General features: G+C 48.2%; 1 protein-coding gene across 1 annotated transcript; it reads right to left on the bottom strand.

Annotated features, from left to right (window-relative positions):
- Positions 1-2,476: 2,476 nt before the first annotated feature.
- LOC122171525 (maestro heat-like repeat-containing protein family member 2B) lies at positions 2,477-8,592 on the bottom strand. The gene is given in 17 exon segments (XM_042839150.1): positions 2,477-2,943; positions 3,096-3,250; positions 3,507-3,659; positions 4,141-4,264; positions 4,429-4,524; positions 4,886-4,978; positions 5,095-5,196; positions 5,445-5,555; positions 5,864-5,986; positions 6,204-6,359; positions 6,495-6,617; positions 6,803-6,922; positions 7,197-7,304; positions 7,633-7,685; positions 8,080-8,220; positions 8,396-8,436; positions 8,564-8,592. Coding segments are annotated over 14 exon segments (1,398 nt in total). The 5' UTR covers positions 8,406-8,436; positions 8,564-8,592; the 3' UTR covers positions 2,477-2,943; positions 3,096-3,250; positions 3,507-3,621.
- Positions 8,593-19,662: the final 11,070 nt, after the last annotated feature.

Raw genomic sequence — 19,662 nt, 5'->3', positions numbered from 1 at the left:
GGTGAGGCTGCACCTCCAGTACTGCGTCCAGTTTTGGGCCCGGCAAGAAAGACTACCGAGACATTGAGGCCCTGGAGTGAGTTCAAAGAAGGGCAACAAAGCTGGTAAGGGGTCTGGAGCACAGGGCTTATGAGGAGCAGCTGAAGGAGCTGGGATTGTTCAGTCAGGAGGAGGCTCAGGGGAGACCTTACTGCTCTCTGTAACTACCTGAAGGGAGGGCTGGGGGTTGGCCTCTTCTCTCGTGTAACTGGTGATAGGGCTAGAGGGAATGGCTTCAAGCTGTGCCAGGGGAGATTCAGGCTGGACGTTAGGAAATGCTACTTCTCTGAAAGAGTGGTCAGGCACTGGGATGGGCTGCCCAGGGAGGTGGTGGAGTCACCAGTGCTATTCAATATATTCATCAGTGACTTGGATGAGGGAGCAGAGCGCGCTGTTAGCAAGCTTACTGATGACACAAAACTGGGAGGAGTGGCTGACACGCCTGAGTGCTGCCACTCAGCGAGACCTGGACAGGCTGGAGACTGAATGAAATATAACAAGGGCAAGTGTAGAGACTTGTATCTGGGCAAGAACAACCCCAGGTACCAGTATAGATTGGAGACTGACCTGTTGGAGAGCAGCACAGGGGAAAGGGACCTGGCCGGTCCTGGTGAACAGCAGGGTGACCACAAGCCAGCACTGTGCCCTTGTGGCCAAGAAGGCCAATGGCATCCTGGGGCATCCTAGAAGGGGCATGGTTAGTAGATGGAAGAGGTTCTCCTCCTCTTCTACTCTGCCCTGGTGAGACCGCATCTGGAGTATTGAGTCCAGTTCTGCGCCCCTCTGTTGAAGAAGGACAGGGAACTGCTTGAGAGTCCAGCACAGAGCCACAAAGATGATGAAGGGACTGGAGCATCTCCCTTATGAGGAAAGGCTGAGGGACCTAGGTCTCCTTAGCTTGGAGGAGACTGAGAGGTAACCTCGTTAACATTTATAAATATGTAAAGGGTGTGTGTCAGGAGGATGGAGCCAGAGTCTTCTCAGTGACATCCAGTGACAGGACAAGGGCAATGGGTACAAGCAGTAACATAGGAAGTTCCACATAAATATGAGAAAAAACTTCTTCATGGTGAGGGCAACAGAACACTGGAGTGGGCTGCCCAGAGAGGTTGTGGGGCCTCCTCTGATGACACTCAAAATTTGCCTGGACACATTTCTCTATGACCTAATCCAGGTGTTCCTGCTAAGGCGAGGGGATTGCACTAGATGAGTTTTAGAGGTTCCTTCTGTATGGGAAGTGCTGAGTTACAGCCTGAACCTCTGATTGATCACCTGAGGTGAGCAATGAGTCAGCCAGAGGAGCACAGGTGAAGGTTATTCACCCGTGCTGCCAGAAGGGGTGGAGCCAGTCTCCAACCCTCCTAGACCTATTTAAGAGCTGGCTACAAGTAGAGAAGAATCTCATCTGGAGATCTTCTCTGCTAGAGTTTTATAGGTGAGCCCAGGATGTGGGTAAGATTTCAATCCTCTTCTTGTTATCATTATCTGATTTACCAAACTCTATTGTTTATTTTGTAATTATAACGTCTTAATATTGATTGATTATAGACCCTCTGTGATTCTGTAAGTGGTATAGAGAAAAAAAAAGCAGCTATTAAAATGAACACTTGATTAAAAAAAACACTCTTCACATCTTAGAAAAGATTCTGGCATTTAGATATTTATTAAAAACTAATACAATTTCTTTAGCTCATTCTCTCTTCTCTCCTCTCTCTGTTCACTTCTCTCCCCTCCTTGCCTTAAACACTGTTTTTCAACATAGCCACCATCATGAGCTCTGCATTTTTGCCACTCACGAACAACAGCCTGCATGTCATGCTCATAAAAATTGCACCATTAGAGGTGACCTGCTGCTGCTGTCACCACTGCTGAAACATACCACCCATGGCTTCACTATGCTCCCATCTACTGTTTTTGGTCTCCATAAACATTCAGCAAGCATCAATGAATGTCACTGGGTGTCCTTCTTTTCCCGCATGGAGGAACTGAATGACACACTTCACATGCACTTCCATGTCGGATGCCAATTTGTCAGACTGTCCCACTGCTAACGCCTATCACACAGCAATAAAATGTAACAGAATATTTGTGGTAAGGTTCAACGTCTACTACCATACTGCCAACATCTGCCTCTGACATCTCAGGTCAACGTGACAAAATAGGAGGCATTACTTTCAGAGTAACCCTCATAGTTTCACTATGGTGTCTATTACTCCACCTAAGCCAGTAACATGGTTGATTCTTGATTAGACAGCTTTGATTCCAGATGGCTTTTATGTTCTTTAAAGCAGGTAGTCCAGCAAAAGAGAATTTATGATAGTGTACTTAGGTAGATATTATTGAATGCCTTGCTTCATGCTTGCAAGGGGCAAACATTAGAGAGGCCAACGTGGGGAAAAAAAAAAAAAAAGGTGGTAGATGGATTTCTAGAGAACTTTATGTATATTTATCAATGAATATGTAAATGTGTTATTCCATCTCACACCTTTGAAAGGCTTACTGTAGCAAAGACTAGGATTAGAATATTTTTTGTAGTTTGAGTACTCTAAGTTGTACATACTAAGTCACACAGGCCATTAGACAGCACCTAACGTGCAGGATAAGGGAATTCAAGATGGTAAATCAGCCATAGTGGGAGCTCAACTCAAATGTCTGCATACTAATGCATGAAGCAAGGGGAACAAGCAAGAGGAGTTGCAGGCATACATATACCTACAGGGCTATGATGTCATTAGCATCACTGAGACACGATGGGATGGCTCTCAGGACTGGACTGTACGAATAGACTCCTCAGGGAGTCTAGTGATCCTTGCCTTGCTTTTCCCCTCCTTGGCTTGCTTTTCCCCTCCTTGCCTCCAGCTCTATCATTGAAGTGAAGACTCTCTTATTCTCCTCCATGTCTCCCTAGAAAAACAAGAGTCACAATTTCAGTAATTTTTACCTCAAACAGCCTTTGAGGGGGGGAAAAAAAAAATGTTTCTTTCTCCCGGGATCTCTCTGGTAGAGGCAAGCTACAGCTGTGACCGCAGCTTCAGCTAAAGCCGGAGTGCCAGTACCTGTCTGTGGGCCCATGCAGCTGGAAGAAGTTGTCGATCATGACTTCTGTGTGACAGCTTGTGAGGATGACCACTGCCTGGCACAGGAAGGGCATGGATGTGCTCTGCTGCACAGATGATGTGTAGCTGTGCAGGATGTAGAGGATTGGAGACACCTGAAAGAAGAAGGGGAGAAAGAATGACTTGCTGCATCCTTGACTCTGCAGGGAGTAACCACGGACATTCAGTGCATGAGTGGTGCCTGCTCCCTTGACATGCTGCCAAGGCCTAAGCCTAAATTTCATGCCAGCCACCCTGTCCATGCCCTGGCTCAGCGTTCAGGCTGTGCTTCTTCAGCACAAGAGGAAAGCAGCACAAGGCATAGTGCAACAGCTAGCAAAAGTGCCAGACACGTGGAAGAAAGTCTCTTACATCCCAACAGATGTCCTTTCTGTACATCTGCAGAAAGGTGGTCATCTACTTCCCAGCAGCACGCACACGCACTCCTTTGGCTCTCCTGAAGGTCTCCTTGATGGCCATCATGAAGTCAACGGTGCGTTCTAGAGGGAAGTTTCTGCACATGATCTGCAGAGAAATGAGAAGCAAGGGAGATCCTATCACTGCTCTGCGGCAGCTCTTCAAAACATAAAGCAGTCTTGAGGGCATTCTTAATTCAGCTGCTTGCCAGTCATTCATGCAGCAATCACAATGCTCCTGCTGTCTGTACCCTGCTGTTTATACAGCATTCTCTCAGCTTCTCCACCCATGGTGTTTGCTTACATGCAAAGCCTACCTCCCAGCAGCCACAGTCACACATGCCACAAAGACACACAGTCACACACAAACACACATGGAGTCAGCTCCTTGCACTGGGCACCTGAAGGCCAGGCATAGCTCAGAGCCTTCTGCTACTTGCTGAGAAAAGCAGTCTCAGGGTGACAGCTCATTCCGCTGTCATCAGTGCAGGGTTGTGCACCACTCCCTCCTGTAAACAGGACCCAGCCCGTGGGGCTCTGGTAGTGCTGCGGGGGAGGGCAGAGGACTGGCGCACGCCTGCTCTACTCACCTTGGATTTGGAGAAGGGAGCTGAGGCAGGTGACAGCCAACTGGTGGGATGTGGGCATGGGGTCACACATCAGAGGTGCCAGCAATCCCACCAAGGAGCCAAAGTGCTCCTAGGCATCTCCTCTCTGCAGGGGTGAGAGGCAGGAATAAATCTGTAGGTGGCCCCAGCTTCTCCTGCCTGTGCCTTCCCCACACTGTGACACAGCATGCACAGCTGAGTGGAGCTCACCTGCTAGCTCAGGGGCACAGGGGAGGGAGCAGAGGGCATGTGGTGGGGCTCTTTACTCACTTGAAACTCTTCACAAACAGTCAGCAGCTGGGAGCAGGTCTGCAGGGCCCTCTTGTGCTCCCACACATTGTCTGATGTCATAGATCTCTGCAGGACCTGTGGCAGAGCATCTGTCTCACTGAGGACGTCTTTTCTTTCCCTTCCTCCCACCCCTCTCCCTGTCCCTCCTTTCCTGACACTTTTCCTCAGGGCCCCCTGCACCACCACTGCTGCTCCTGCTCTCTGCAGACACTCCTGCCTCCTAACCCAGGAGCTTTTCCTTGGCTGTGGCTTGCCCCAGGCATGGGCTCCTGCCTTTCCCCCTGCAGGGCCCATTTCCCTGCCCATTTTTGAGCTTGCAGTGAGCTGTGTGGCAGCAGGAGATTTCTCCCCCTCTGACCGCCCTCTCAGTCCCCAGATCTCTGTCCCCGCTGTTGACAGTTACCATGCTTTCTCCCTTACCCCCCCACATACTCACATGGACTATGTTCTGGAAAAAGCCACAGGTGGGCTCTGTCTTGAGCAGAACTGCCATAAGCTGGCCCAAAGATTTCAGTGATGTTTGCTGAAGCTGAAAGCAGAAGAGGGGATTGAGGTGTGGCATCGTGGCTGCTGCCAGAGCATAGGTTGTGTGTGCTGAGATAGGGCTCTGACCAAGAGGTGGCCGAGAAAGTTATGATAGGTTACCTGCAGGTACTGAGCTGCTTGCTGTGACTTTCTGATCTTCAGCATCATCTCTGCTGAAGGGTGCATCACAATGTTCTTGCAGCACAGAATCAATATTTCACGCTTTCTAAAGAGGGCTTCAGCTTGCTGACAGGAGGAAAAAAGGAGAAAGCAGTGAACTACTCCTGCTCTGAAGGGAAGGAGACCCCAGGTCTGCCTTCTCTTCCCTGCAAGGGAACAGAAGCACCAGGGCCTTTCTCCCTGCCCAGAATCTCAGCTTCTCTGGGCACAACAGCCCAGCTGTCTCTCCTGTAGATGCAGCTCCTCCCCCCAGCCCCTCCACGCCTTTGGCAGCTATCCAAAATGGGGACCATCATCCTGCCTTGCAACCCCAGACCTTATCTCAACTGCTCCAGGGCCAGAACCAACTTGAGGGGCACTGGGGAGACAGGGATTCCTGAGTAGTAGTACTTCAGCAAGTCCTGCAAGTCCCAGAGAGACAGTGTCAAAGTGGGCAAGAGGCACACGAGAGCTGTTCTGTCTGGCCCAGAGACAGACACAACTGCCACACACCAGCCCCATCACTCCCACATTTCCCATGGTGACACTGCAGGATGCAGCATCTCCACGGCTGGTGGACCTCGCCTGCTGCCCAGCTGCTGCCTGCCAGCACCCAAGGTCCCCACCAGCTGGAGACATGGCTGAAGGAGACCTTTATGCCTCCAGAGAAGCGAGCCCCGTGGCACAGCCAGGAACTCTACTGCAGACAGCCCTGTCTCTAGGCACTCACCATCAGGATCTCCAGAAGCTTGCCCTTGAAGGAAGGGTTAAAGCAGGCAGAGTCATCCACAGCTTGCAAGGCTGAGCTGAAGTCGGTGATGCTCTGCACCAGCGCAAGGTTGTTCTGCAAGTCCTGAGGCCCAAGAGAGAAGAACATGCTTTGAATTGCGGGAAGGGCCGAGGGCTGCAAGGGGGACACGTGGGCAATGCTGAGGGAAAGCTTGGATTTTCATCTGGGCACAGACGGTCCCCCAAGGGACCTTTGAAAAGAGAAGGCCCATCTCAGCATCCCCCCATTTGGAGGGGCTGCATCGGGTGCTCAGACACCCTGGCACGCTTCAAGTTCTCACCTGGCAGCTGCAGCTGTAGAGCATCAGGATGTTGCCCACGATGTCTCCCTCCAGGTGGACAAGCAGCTGTTCCTTGGAGGCACGCAGTGCCAAGCTGCCATGAGCGAGCATGAGAGCGCTGCGTGTGGCATGAGCTCTCGTGCTGTCCAGCTCCATCTGTGTGGGGAGAAATGCCTTGAGTCACTTGCTCCACGGTCCCCAGTGCCCCGCGATGCACCTGTGCTCCCAAGGCAGGAGCTGCTGCGAAAATAAGGCAGAAGAATGCCAAGATAGAAACCCGTAACACTTTACCTTCTTGTGCCTGGAAATCCTCGCATTCCAGCCTGTGCACAGCCTGGATGCAAACACGGTGAGTGTGTCCAGGACTGGGTGGAATTTGCCCTCAGCAGCATGGCTGAGAAGAGAGATTATTCCCTGCACAAAAGAGCAGTTGGCGCAGGCCTGAACCTACTGGTGCGGCCAACCACAGTGACTGGCCGGTCCTTGCCTGAGGGAAATGGCAGCAGTGAGGAGATCAAAAGGCCTGGAGCAGGGCCAGGAGAAGCCCTCTGCCCCAGGGATGGAGCAGGGATGCTCACAGAAGCTGGAGGAGAGCTCACCTGGGCCTCCGATGGCTCCTCCGCATTTGCTTCCTCCAAGTGCTGCAGCAGCTTCTCTTGGACGTGGAGGACTCCCTTACAAGCTCCCAGTGCTGTCCCCAGAGCCTTGTACAGGAAAGCCTGATGGGAAGGGAAGGAAGAAGCTGAGATGTGGCAGCAGCCTGACCTGCTGGGAGAGGGCCAGGTGGGAAGGACCCACTTCCTGGGAGTCACTGAGAGCAGCTGCAGGGCCGAGCTTTAGCAGCCTCCGGGCAGACTGCAGGGAAAGGCCCTCTGGGGGGCACGGACCAGGGAAGCAGCATGAGCAGCCCGCGTGGGCAGAGCACCAGCCGCAGCTCCAGCCCCAGTAGGGCACCTGCAGCTGAACTGCTGGGTAGAGCCAGGGGGAACCCACCTTTTCTCCAGAGCTGCTGGGAGAACTGCTCAGCCACCGGCTCAGCTCGCAGCTCAGGGCCTCGATCCAGGCCTCATCACTGATGGTGTCCAGTGACGCCCTCAGGAACTGTTGGAGAACAGGAGAAGCCAAAGTTCCCTTGCCCTCTGCCTCTTCCCTTGCTCCCAAGTTGCTGCAGACTTCTGGGGAGAATGCCTGCAAGAACAGTCTCTCTCCCAGCTGCCCCAGCATTCCCTCCATTAAAGCCGCCTGCCTCTCTTCTCCTAAGGCCCCCCAGGCTTGGGACAGAGAGGAACAGGCAGCACCACAAAGGCGTACAGCTGCTCCGCTGCAGCATTTGAGAAGCTGTTCCTGTCCCACAGTGGCTCATATGGGAGCAGGGCTCCTTGAGGCAGGCAAGCACTTCTCTGCACCGCGCCTCCCAGCACTGCTGTACCTTTAGCAGATGGCACTCCCACTCTGCAGGGTCCGGGAAGCTCTCATCTTTCCCTGCACAGCAATAGGAAGCAAAAGACCTTTACTTGGGGTCAGGTCACAAATGAAGAGCTGCTGCAAACTTGGCTTGGCCAGGGCACTCGACGCTGCCAAGCTGGGACCCACACTCCCTCCACAGTGTCCCTGTCCTCAAACACTGTCCCCACAGGAACACAGAACTAACTGCTCAGATTGCTGTCTGAGGGGACATGAAGGGCCCATCCGTGTTCTGGAACGGGCAGATCCCTGGGGGGAAAGGTCCCTGGGCCTCAGCCCTGGAATGGGAACAGCAGCAGAGCAAGCACCGGGCTGCAGGAAACGCTTCCCCTCTGCCATGCTATAGAGCTGCATTTTCACTCCCCCCCTCCTTCCCTGCCTTGGCCTCTCCTTCCCCATCAGCGCTTTTTACCTTGGAGACACTGCAGCAGCAGGGGGATCTCAGCAGCCCACATGGCCCCCACAGCTCTGTGGAACCTCTTGTGGAGGTTTTGCATCAGCAGCAAGGCAGTGACTTGGAGTCTGCTGCCTGCAACAGGGTCCCAGACACCACCTGAGCGAGAGCAAGGAGAAGCAGGGTCACTTCTGCAGCAAGAGCAGAGGGAAGCAGCTTGGCTCTGCCCTGGCAGGCAAGGAGCAGCCAACAGCTTTGCCCATGGCCATGCTGCTTCCTCCGCGGGGGGGAGTGGGGGGGGCTCGTGGCACTGGCCTCTGGAGCATCTACTCACCAACAGGCATGCCAGCAGTGTCTGGGAAGTCAGCAGTGGGCCTGCAAGGAGAAAGAAGTGCTGAGTAAGACTCCAAGACACTCCATGCCCTGCCACAATCAGCTCCTCTGTCCCTTCTGGGTGCTAACACAGATCAGCAGAGCTCAATGGGGGAGTTTCTGCTCCTACCTTGAAACATGGAGCTGACAAAATGAGGATCCAGATGTCCTGTCAGGTCCTCTCTCTCAGCCAGGGTTTGGACACAACGAGAGACTGGAATCAGCATGCCCATGTACTGGGCTGGCACCACAAACAGCAACAGCCACGGCCACAGGAGCTGTAGGGAATGAGGCATTCCTGCCTCTGCTCAAAGATGAAGAGGACTCAGTGAGTTTCCCTGAGTCTTGTGTGCTTCAGAGCACGTTGGAGGAGGGACCTGGGGTGTTGGAATGGGATGAGGAACACGTGATGTGAAGGCAAGGAGCATCAGGAGGGCCTCTCACAGAGACATGCAGTGACTCCAGGATGCCCACGCACAGCTCCTGGAGAGCTCCTTCTTCCTTGGCTTCCTGGGCAGAAAGGTCTCCGGCTGCCTGCACAACAGTGGTGTTGAAACACCGGTTACTCTCAGTTCTCAGGAGCCTCTCAGGAGGCTCAGGTGTGGCCCCACCGGAGCTTCTGTGCCAGCCTCTGACAGCACGGGGTCTTCCAACAGAAGGTGCTGCCTACTGTCCTTACCCTTCTTCCTGTGGCGCGGCTGAACTCATTGAAGATGTGCCCCACCACATCCCAAGCTGAGGAGATCCTTGATGAAATACAGAACAGCCCTCCTCACCTGCAGGGGTCAATTGTGGGTGTGATTTTCCTGGTCAGAAGGCAAAGGGAAGCCACCTGCTCATCGGGGCAGCCCTTTGGGCATGAGCACAGACAGCAAGAGCAGAGGCCCATGCACAGCACAGGGACCCATCCTCTCCTCTCTGCCTGCTCTTCCCACAGGAGCCATAGTGACCATGTGGTCAATGCCCCAGCAACCTCCCTGGTCACCCCTGCCCTGCCCGTGTCAGTAGGAGCATCACCACCCCAAAAGCACTTTCCTTTCCCAAAAGAGCTTGCCTGAGTCCTGGAGTCATTGCACACACGCTGCACAGCCTCTGCAACCTGGGGCAGCATCTCTGTCATCACAGGCTCTGCAAGAGATGCACAGAAACATGCGTGGAGGCACAACCCAGATGGCAAAGGGATCCCTGGAAGTACCAACCCGTGGTACTTACCATCAGAGCAAACCAGAGCACTGAGCAGACCCAGGGCTGCCACACGTCCAGCCTCCCACTCATCGCCCAGCTGTGACTGCAGAAACAGGAGCGTTTCCTCTGGGCAGATTCGGGCTGCAGGAAGGAAATCCCACACTATGTTAGCGAGCAACTCATGTCCACTTGTGAGGTTTGAGAGAGAGGTTTTGGCCAGGGCTCTGGCAAGCATAGGGCTCACAGATGTAAAACTTAGAATAGAAAACATGGTTTGTGAGTTTTCTTAGTCTTGTAGTACAAGAGGAGGAAAACTATGAAGTTGAAAACTAGTCTATTTGGAGCTAAGTGTTATCTTCTCATCAAAGAACAAGATAGACTGCAAGACTGGATGTTACTGAGGTCACACAGTGAGGGTCTCATAGAAAGTGCAGTATTCTCCTGTCCTCAATTACTATTTCTGGATATTGATGCAATTCATTTAAAAAGTACTGAAAAACAGGCTGAAACACAAGGTTTAAACAAGCTAGGATGAATTCTCCATCACCCCAATTCTGTTGAAAATATGTTGGGGTTCAGGGTTTTTTTGTTCTGTTTTTTCTCAGAAGCATGGGGAATCAGCAAGTTAGATGTGCACAATTGGGCTAAATGAACATAATGCAGTATGGCACGTTACATGCTCCAGTGAGCTCAGCATTTTCTTCGAAATAAAACTAGGTTTAGCCCACAGAGAGAGCATGTCAGTGATCAAACTATACTTGCCTCCAGGAAAAACAGGAGGAAGAATATCTAAGGTTTAATTCTATAAAATGGAGTTTCAAAGAGACTACTGAAGTGCACATAATTGCTCCAAACTCTTTCTTTCTGAAAGGTCAGTTCTTAGTTCCCTTCAGGAGAGTGTAAGAAATACGAGTTACACAACTCGTGAGAAAGTCCTCTGTTTCTGTAGGAGGTCAGTTCTAGACAACGTAGGCTGTTGGGAATTTCATACATGCAGAGACCTATTTCAGGTGTTACTGTACAACTGATAGGGCTCAAAACCTTGTTCCCAAGTGCAACAGCCCATGCAAATGTTGGATTAGATTTGTGCTTACAGTTCATCTTAGTGATTACATTTTATAACTTAAAATGTAATCTCCAGCTGTTAAGGCCTTAGAGAGGTACCAGTCCTTATGGAAAGCTCTGTGACAATTCCACCCCAAATTCTTTACAGTCCTTTGCATTTACAAAGACTGTTTTTAATATTTTCTCTTTTCTTATGATGACACTACTCCTACTACTATATATGGAAAAATAGAATCCAGCTTTTAGGGTAAGTTCATCTTTCAATAGCAGCCAAGTCACACTACTCCTGCTAGTGTGGCAGGGCAGAAGATAACTTTTTTTTACATAAGTGCCCTTTTCATTAGTAGTTTTATGATAACACTGAAAGACTATGTCCAGCTGGACATAGCACATACAGTAAAATACAGAAACAGAGTGTACTGTTACAATGATTTTCCAAGCAAAATGAAGATTTGCCCAACACCTACACAGGGGCTTTTAATCCAAATACTGAAAGTAAAAGTAGTAGTTGTGCTGCCAGCTGCACTGACATGGAGGGCATTCAGTGTTCACTTCTTCACCTTGGCATAGCCCAATTCTTGGCACAGCCCAATTCTTGGCATGGCCTAACTCTTTCTGCCTTTTCAGACTGGGTATTAAATGGTAGAATAAATATCTCTACTGCAGTTTCAGCTAGAACTTGTGCCACTGCAACCAGTGCAGCTGCTGAGAATGCTCCTGGAATATCTTCATCAAGACACGAGCCTCTGGAACACTCTGTATGTAAGGCTCAGGCATTCTTCAGAATGTTAGTTTGACAGACGTCATTTGCTTTTCCTCACTTTTTCAGCATCCCTGGAAGATACTTTTATTTGCTGACATTTTTCTTTATCAGTTTAAGATACTCAAACTGCTAATTTGTGTATAAAAATATCTAGAAATTTGTTCCAAAAATTTTTGTATAGCACCTGAAGCAACCTGTTACTCAAATGTTAACTGCATTCTTTTGCAGTAAGCTAAAATAGGCAGCAAAGTTAGTCTCACAAGACCTATGAGTCTCACTAGCAGTCCTGGTGCATTTGAAGAATTGATCCCGTGCTTTCTGGTTTGCAGAATTGGCCATCTAGATTTTTCCATGTGAAATCTAACCACTGGGCTCATATTCTTCTTATCCAGTGAGCAAGGCCACTAACAAATTTGTGCATTGGGAAAGATGAATAACTCAGCAAATTAAGGAAGATAGATTACAGCATACTGTTTACCCTAAACTAAGCTGGCACAATTACCTTTCTTTACACAAGACGTAAGAGCTCAAGCAAAAAAATTAGAATTTCTTTCAGATTTTTTTCTTGCGAAGCAGAGGAAGATGCACACTGCACATGAGGATGTGGGTAGGCTTGGTTTCTCGTGCAGTGTGCATGAGTATATCCCAATCTTCTTTGAATGAAAGCTCTGTGTTCTTCCTCTGGAACAGATCGAGAGGCTCTGGTGTACAGGGGTGCTGCTGTATCTGCTTTCTATTGTATTTATAATCAAATAGAATCATAGAGTCATTAAGGTTGGAAAAGTTTACTAAGATCATCCAGTCCAATGATCAAACCATCCCCACCATGCCCACTGACCACATCCCTCAGTGCCACAACTCCACATTTTTTTAACAGGTACCTGCACCACCTCCCTGGGCAGCCTGTGCCACTGCCTCACTACTCTTCCTGAGAAGAAATCTTTCCTACAAACCAATCTGAACATCCTCCCACCCAACCCCCAGTACAACTTGAGCCCATTCCATCTCATCCTTTCAGGCAGTTACAGAGAGCAGTAAAATCTCCCCTGAGCCTCCTCTTCTCCAGACTGAACAATCCCAGCTCCCTCAGCTGCTCCCCATAAGCCTTGTGCTCCAGACCCTTCACAGCTTTACTGCCCTTCTCTGGACACGCTCCAGGACCTCAGTGTCTTTCTTGTAGTGAGATGCCCAGAACTGAATACAATATTTGAGGTGCAGCCTTACCACTGGCAAGTACAGAGGGACAGTCACCTCCGTAATCATTAAATACAAGCATCAAATAAAAGCACAGAGTTCTGTGTTCTTGTGTTTGAACTACAACTTTTTGATTCAGTAAAATATGATATTTGTAATAGTACATATAAAAATTCGAGTTTTTACTTAGGCTGTTCTAGCAGCATTTTGGTTGTCTGTGCAGTGCAAGCAAGTCTTTAGAACACAACTGTTCATATGTTTGCTGGAGAATTTTGTGTTTCATACATACCCTTTGAAGTATTAAACATCAAGAGAATCATAGAATCCTAGAATTAGAGTTGGAAGTGACCTCTGAGGGCCTTCTAGGGCACAGCTAGATCAGGTTGCCCAGGGCCTGATCCAGCCTCACCTTGAAAGTCTCCAAGGATGGAACATTCACCACATCTCTGAGCAATCTGCGCCAGTGCCTCACCACCCCACTGTAAAAGACTTTTCCTATCTAACCTGAATCTCCCCTCTTTAAGCTTGAAACTGTTTCCCCTAGTTCTATCACAACCGACTGCTAAAGAGTCTGTCTCCTTCCCTGTATTTCCCCTTTAGATACTGAAAAGCTGATCTCAGGTCACCTCAGAGCCTTCTCTTCTCCAGGCTGCACAGCCTCAGCTCTCAGCCTGTCCTTGTAGGGAGGTGTTCCATCCCTTGGATCATTTTTGTGGCCCTCCTTGGGACACACTCCAACAGGCCCATGTCTCTCCAGTGCTGAGGACTCCCCACCTGCATGCAGTACTGCAGGGGAGGCCTCAGCAGCACAGAGCAGAGGGGCGGGAAGAGGTGCAAAAGGAAACATTCAGATTACATAATTGCCTGTCCCAGCTAACAAACAGCAGAAGTTCTATAGACAATCAGGTCTGCAATGGCTACAACAATCTCAGCTCAGGAGATGCCTCCCCCTGCTTAATAGCCAGTAATTTCTGGAAAAGCGTTTGCTTTCTCAATATATAGGTGAATGGTTCAAGCTTCCTCCATCTTAGTAGGACACCAGCCTACACATAACTCTGTCCTAACTCATAAGCACAACAAGCACCAGTGCTGGAATATCAGCTGCAGACAGCCAGTGAGACCAGGAACTTACAGCAAGCCTTTAAGAGACATTTGCTCTTAAGAGGATTACTAAAAGTATCACTCTTAATCACACAGGGCATAAAAACCAAAGCTGGACACTCCTCCACTTGGCGACGCCCAGGGCTTCAGTACTGCGCTGGTCAGCCAGGCTCTGTGCTGCTGTCCTGGCATGGACAATGCTGACTTCACAGTGCCAGTTTAAAACAAAGCCTTAGTAGTGCTTGATTCTGTATATACAAAAGCTAAGTGTGTTAAAAGGTAACAGGGCAGAGTGCTACCTCAGCAGCTTGTAACAGCAGTGGTACTGCTATGGGCTGCTAACCCCAACGTGTTCCAAGAGCTCGGCTGAAAGCCCTAAAAGCAGCGCAAGAGAAACAAACCTTCTATACTCTCTATACACCTGCAATGCTATGCCTTGAAATGAGAGAGGACTGGCAAAGCCCGTGAAGCACATTGGAAGCATTGTGACATTGCTGCTTTCCTGCTGGGCTCGCTGAGCGACCACAAATGGCCGGCACTGCTGCGGCGCTGCTCCAGCGGGACTCGAGCTGCCGCAGGAGACGGCTGCACGCTGCGTCTGTCTGCCGTACAGCAGCTCATGCAAATGCAAAATAATTGGAAAGATCAGATGAGCTCTCTCTAAACAACTGAGTTTCCAGCGGTTGGGTTACTGCCAGCTGAACCAGCGGGATTTAAAGTAAACACGAGTTTCTGCACCAGTTGCAGAGTGCCAGATGCGCTGAGCCCACCGAGGGGGCAGTGCTGTGGATGAGCCCCTCACAGCACATGCAGCCAGCTGGGCGGGGGCCGCCGCGCTCATTTCCTCTGCCGAAGGGCTCTGCATTGCACACGGCAATCTTGGATTACCAAGGAGCATGGGCCACAGCTCAACTGTTTTAAGTGCTGCCAAAAAAAAAAAAAGGGGACTTGGGCAAAGGCCAAGCTAGCCAAGCGCAGAATTGCCAAACCAAGGCTTTCAATAAATCAGTTCCCAGAAAGTCATGAGACTGGCAATTAAAAAAAAAAAAATACACTCATGAGACTTTAGTAATAGTTTGGGGTTCTCTTTATTTCCTTTCTGTGCTCTTATTTCCTTTCTTTTCAAGCCTGGGAAAAGAACTTTTTGCTTGCTTCTTTTCTGATTCTCAATTCCATCCGATTTTGAAATGATGGAAAGAGGGCTTTGATTAAAATATTATAGAAATTATAATGTGGCGGCTTTGAGTACACCACTGTTCAGGTTCCAGATGTGATCTACATGCTCCTAGGCTGGCAGAGAAAGGGTTCATTGTTTCTAATTCAGTTACACCACTGAAGACAAAACAAAACTGATAAGCTTATTCCAAACCAGACTTCTGCACAGTCCCAAATGTGCAGTGCCTTCTGGTAAGTCCATGCCTGCTTTGTGGGTTTTGTTTTTTTAATCTTTTACATACACTCCACACTCCCATTTTTATTCTATATATTCATTCGAAATCTCTCAATTTCCTTCGTTTGGATGCAAAAACAAGATGGAAACTTTTGCCCCCCTTCATTACTGCTCTGCTCAGCACTACGAGCAAGATGCAGCCCAAGCTTGCCGTGCCCCCTGGCGGGCACACAGACCTCCTGCAAGCCTTCCTATGCTGCCTTTGTACTTCCCTTTCCCTAACAACCTCTCACCAAGTGCTTTCTTGTGCTTCTCAGTACAAGCTAACAGGCTGTCTTTTGAAGTAAGCGCGTTCCTTTCTAGCAGGCTCCTCGAGGATGTATTCTTCAGAGATAATGAAGACCAACATGCACACTCGTATATCACTCTCTGCACCTGGAAATGACAGGACAGCAATCAATATCCTCGCTTAATGGAGACATTTGCCTTACTCTTAGTTGCATGTGTTTTTACAAAACAGCTGTAAAGACTTCTGGGAAGAGAGTAAAATGTATTACAGATAGTTCATAACAGCACAATGCAGAGAAGAGAGGTGGGCACCAACAGGCAACAAGAGTGAGTATCAGGCTTTAATTCATTTTCAACTCAAATTTTGTGCAGTCAGAAAATTGCTTTCTTGTCTAATTGAAGCCTCTAATTACTGTCTAACTACAGTCTAGAATGCAGCACTGGTAGCAATGGAAATATTGCCAAGGCTGAAATTCAGTAGGAGAGGTCTGGTGGATTTTGATCCTCACATTCTGTCCTCCACTGCAAACTCAGCAGCTTCAGCTTCAGAGTGCTACTATATGTAAGAAAATTAGGAAGGAGTCAGACCAAAGAAATGTCCACTCAGTGACTGACCAAAGGCCCCTCAAGCCCACTATCTTGTCTTCAGCAGCTGTCAAAATCAGCACGAGGGAAAGAATGTGAGAGTGGAGCAAGCATTGACTTTCCCCATGTTCTTTCCCAGCTTCCAACTTGCCATGAAGGATTTCAGGCAGGCGCTAGGCACAGTGCTTTCATACCTAACAGCCAGTGGTGGATTTCCCTTTCCTGAACTTGTACAGCTATATTTTGACCACGCTTTGAGATCCTGTATTGGCCATAAACCTGCCCATAATTCTGCGATGGCAAATTCTGCTTTGTTTTGAAAATTTCACATTGAGCTGGCTGTGCCTCGCTCTTCAACTTGTCATAGAAAAGAGGGGATGCTATGAAATGAAAGGATAACACGAAGTAAAAGAATTTCCTAAATTCGAAAGAGTGAGAAAAGCGTTTCTGTTTAAAACTCATACATTTTTCTATTGAGAAGCACCAAGTCTCCAGACAACTACCCTGAATATCCTTTACTCAGATGAAAATTCTCACACAGATCTTGCAGTATGTCTGACAGAACTATGGCATTAGAACAAAGAATTACTGGCACTTGAGCAGAATTCTGCCGCAGTTAATTCACGTTTCTGTCATGAGACAGACCCACCTCCTCAGCTGTCCTATCTGAGTGGGTAATAGCGAGCTCTGCCTCATTCCCAGAGCTCCACCTCTTTCAATGACAAACCCCAAACATTTCTATCTGTTCCCAACTGTACATCAGGTGCTGTAGTGAAACAAGCAAAGACAAAGCAACTGAAAACAAAACGCTCTCCTGCCCTGTTGTACTGCAGTTATCAGATGCTCAGCAACAAAGGGGCAAAGTTCTCAAATCCAGATCACTCTTTATCTGCAGAACTTTTTGGCAGCCCCACACGGACTTTGATGGTACTCAGATAACTTGCCCTTACAGAAGGGCCTACAAACCACTTTAATTCTCAAAATAAAAACAACCACGTCACAAACGTGTCTTCATACCACTTCTCTTGCAGACGAAAAACAGGAGTCACAGATGTCATCTTCAGTAACTTATGGAGATTATCTGATGATCATTTGTATACATGCAGAAGGTTGTTGTCCTCTTGAACCCTGGAATTTTATGCCAGATAGGAGAAATTTGATACCATTGCTAAACTGCATAAAACAACCCAGGATGAGACAGCTGCTCTGAGAATAAATCTTGTTTTGTAAGCTGGCTGGAAACAGCCCTTTCATCTTCTTTTTCTTTTTGCTAGCTTATTTTTTGCATAGATAAACTCTAAGAACACTCTCCACATCTGGCTGCATGAATACCAAGAAGCAAAAGGGAGGGTGAGGCAAGCAGGAGCAGGACTGCACCATCTTCACCACAGATTCCTATGAACTTCCATTGCACTACACCCCAAAACCTCAGTTATAAAGCTGAGGACAGAAGATAGTATGAACACCTGGGCATTATCTAGTAGAAATTGTTTGCCATCTAGTGGTTTGTTGGCCTACTGCAAATAGAAGCTTAAAAATAACGATTTGGAGAACATAGTTGTAAAAAATATATGTTTCCCAGTATACTAGAACCTATACAAATATAGGAAAGATGAAGCCTGTATAGCACAATGTTTATCATTACAATGAACATGTCAAGGAGACAAGCAGCAAACCTTTCACACAATCAATGTGTGCAGAAGGATGCTTGATATACACACAGCATTAAGTATTTTTGTCTCTTTTATTTCAATCTGCTGGTTTTCATCCAGGTATCCTGATCGAATTGCTCTGCCTTTTACTCAAACTTGCCTCCCACAGAAGCATACATTATATAGAAAATGCAAAGAAACTACATAGGAGGTCTCTGTGTTTGGGGGTGGGAGATGTCAGGGAACAGCAAGAGATGGTAGCTCTGCAAGGGAATGTGTCTGGGAGCCAAGTGCAGCCACCAGGCAGGGGAAAGCAGTCACCTCACCAAGGAGCCAGGGAGCAGAGCAGCAAGCCAGGGTCAAAACTGGTTTGCAAGATAGTGGTCAGGGTCAGCAGCAGTTAGTTGTTCACTCAGCAAGGCCACAGTGACAAGGCACATCCAAGGCCACATCAGGATACCAAGTCAGTGAGTCTGGGTCAAGGCCAGACAGGCCCATGGAGACTTGAGACAATGCAAATACAGATGCTACACGGCTGCACTGTGCTGCAGGCAAGGGCCAGCATAAAGCCTCTGCTTCAAAGAGGCTTCCAGAAGGACGGAGAGACAGCACCTCACTTCTAGGTTTTGCTGCAACAGCTGTAATCAGTGAAGGTTCTGACTTTGGACACTGCCAACTGAACATTTACAAAGGGGTGACGTGCTCAGGACCATGGTCATCTGAGGGCAATGACAGAGCTGGGGCACGCGCTGAACTTGGGGGTAAAGCTGATTAATGGAAATGGCCTTCTTCATGAAAGCACTGTATGGATGTAGGTCCCACATCGAAGGAACTGAAACAAAGCTCAGAGCTTGCTGTGTTCAGTTGAGGAAAGCAAGAACTCATCCTGTTTATTAACAGAGTTTTTTAATAAGAAGCAACAAGGGACATGGGGCTCATAAAATGATCACACAATGATTTGGGGCTACTAGTTTGATGTGTACACAGAAATAACCAGATAAAATCCTAGGACGTATGATGGCCATGCACTTCCATTAGAGACACTGTACAAGTGAATGTAGAATCTAACTAGCTGCCCAAGTTTAACATGGGTGAATTCAAAATAGCACATGCAGAAATGACTTGGTGGGAGAATCAGGAGAATTTCGTAAGAGTTTCATGTCTTGTGAAATCAGATGAATAAAACAGAGGCTAAAATAAAAGGGCTGGAGGGGATACAACAAACAGTGAGTGAACAGTAGAAAGGTCAAGAACCATTTAAACTCGTGGGCAGCACTGGGCAAGAAAAATTGGTATATATTATCCTAAACTAAAAATTACATTAAAAATGAATTTTTTGAAAATTAATACATAATTAGAATTTATGCTCTTCCAAGGAGTGAAAGTGATCTTTTTTTTTCAGTGGGGTTTATACCAGCCAAAAAAATAAAAATAAAAAATTAAGAAGCAGATAAATACTTTTATGTTGAATTTCTTGAGTTGTATGTGACAGCAGAGGTTTAGACTGGAAGGTCCAGAGGATTTCTTTCAGATTTATTTCCTGCATAAACCGTTTATTTACAAAAAGCAGCCTCTGGATAAAGTCAGACTAGATTATCTGATGCACTCTCTTGACCTTGCAAAACTAGAAATCCACACAAAGCTTAAGTTATCTATATGCTGCCTCACATATGTGCATGTACGATCCTATGCTGTCTGAACAGTGCTGAAATAAAACACATTCTTTGCAGCTACTTCTTCCAGTGTTTCAAAAGAGAAACAGAGCTCACAAGGGTGAGGGAATAGCAGCATACCTGATGAGAATCTGGCCCTCGTGCTGTTTTTTTAGACACTACTTTTCAGTATGTTCCAGAATACTGACTGCATTTATGCAAATATGGAATCATAGAGTCATTTGAGTTGGAAGGAACTCTTAAAGGCCATCCAGTCCAACCACCAGCAATGAGCAGGGACACCTACAGCTCCATCGGGTGCTCAGAGCCCCGTCCAGTCTGAGCTGGAGTGTC

This window comes from Centrocercus urophasianus, unplaced genomic scaffold, assembly GCF_019232065.1.
Source record: "Centrocercus urophasianus isolate 14NV4802_14NV808 unplaced genomic scaffold, USGS_Curo_1.0 seq_9, whole genome shotgun sequence".
NCBI classification, from domain to species: Eukaryota; Metazoa; Chordata; class Aves; order Galliformes; family Phasianidae; genus Centrocercus; species Centrocercus urophasianus.
This window is presented reverse-complemented; position numbering and strand designations above follow the sequence as displayed.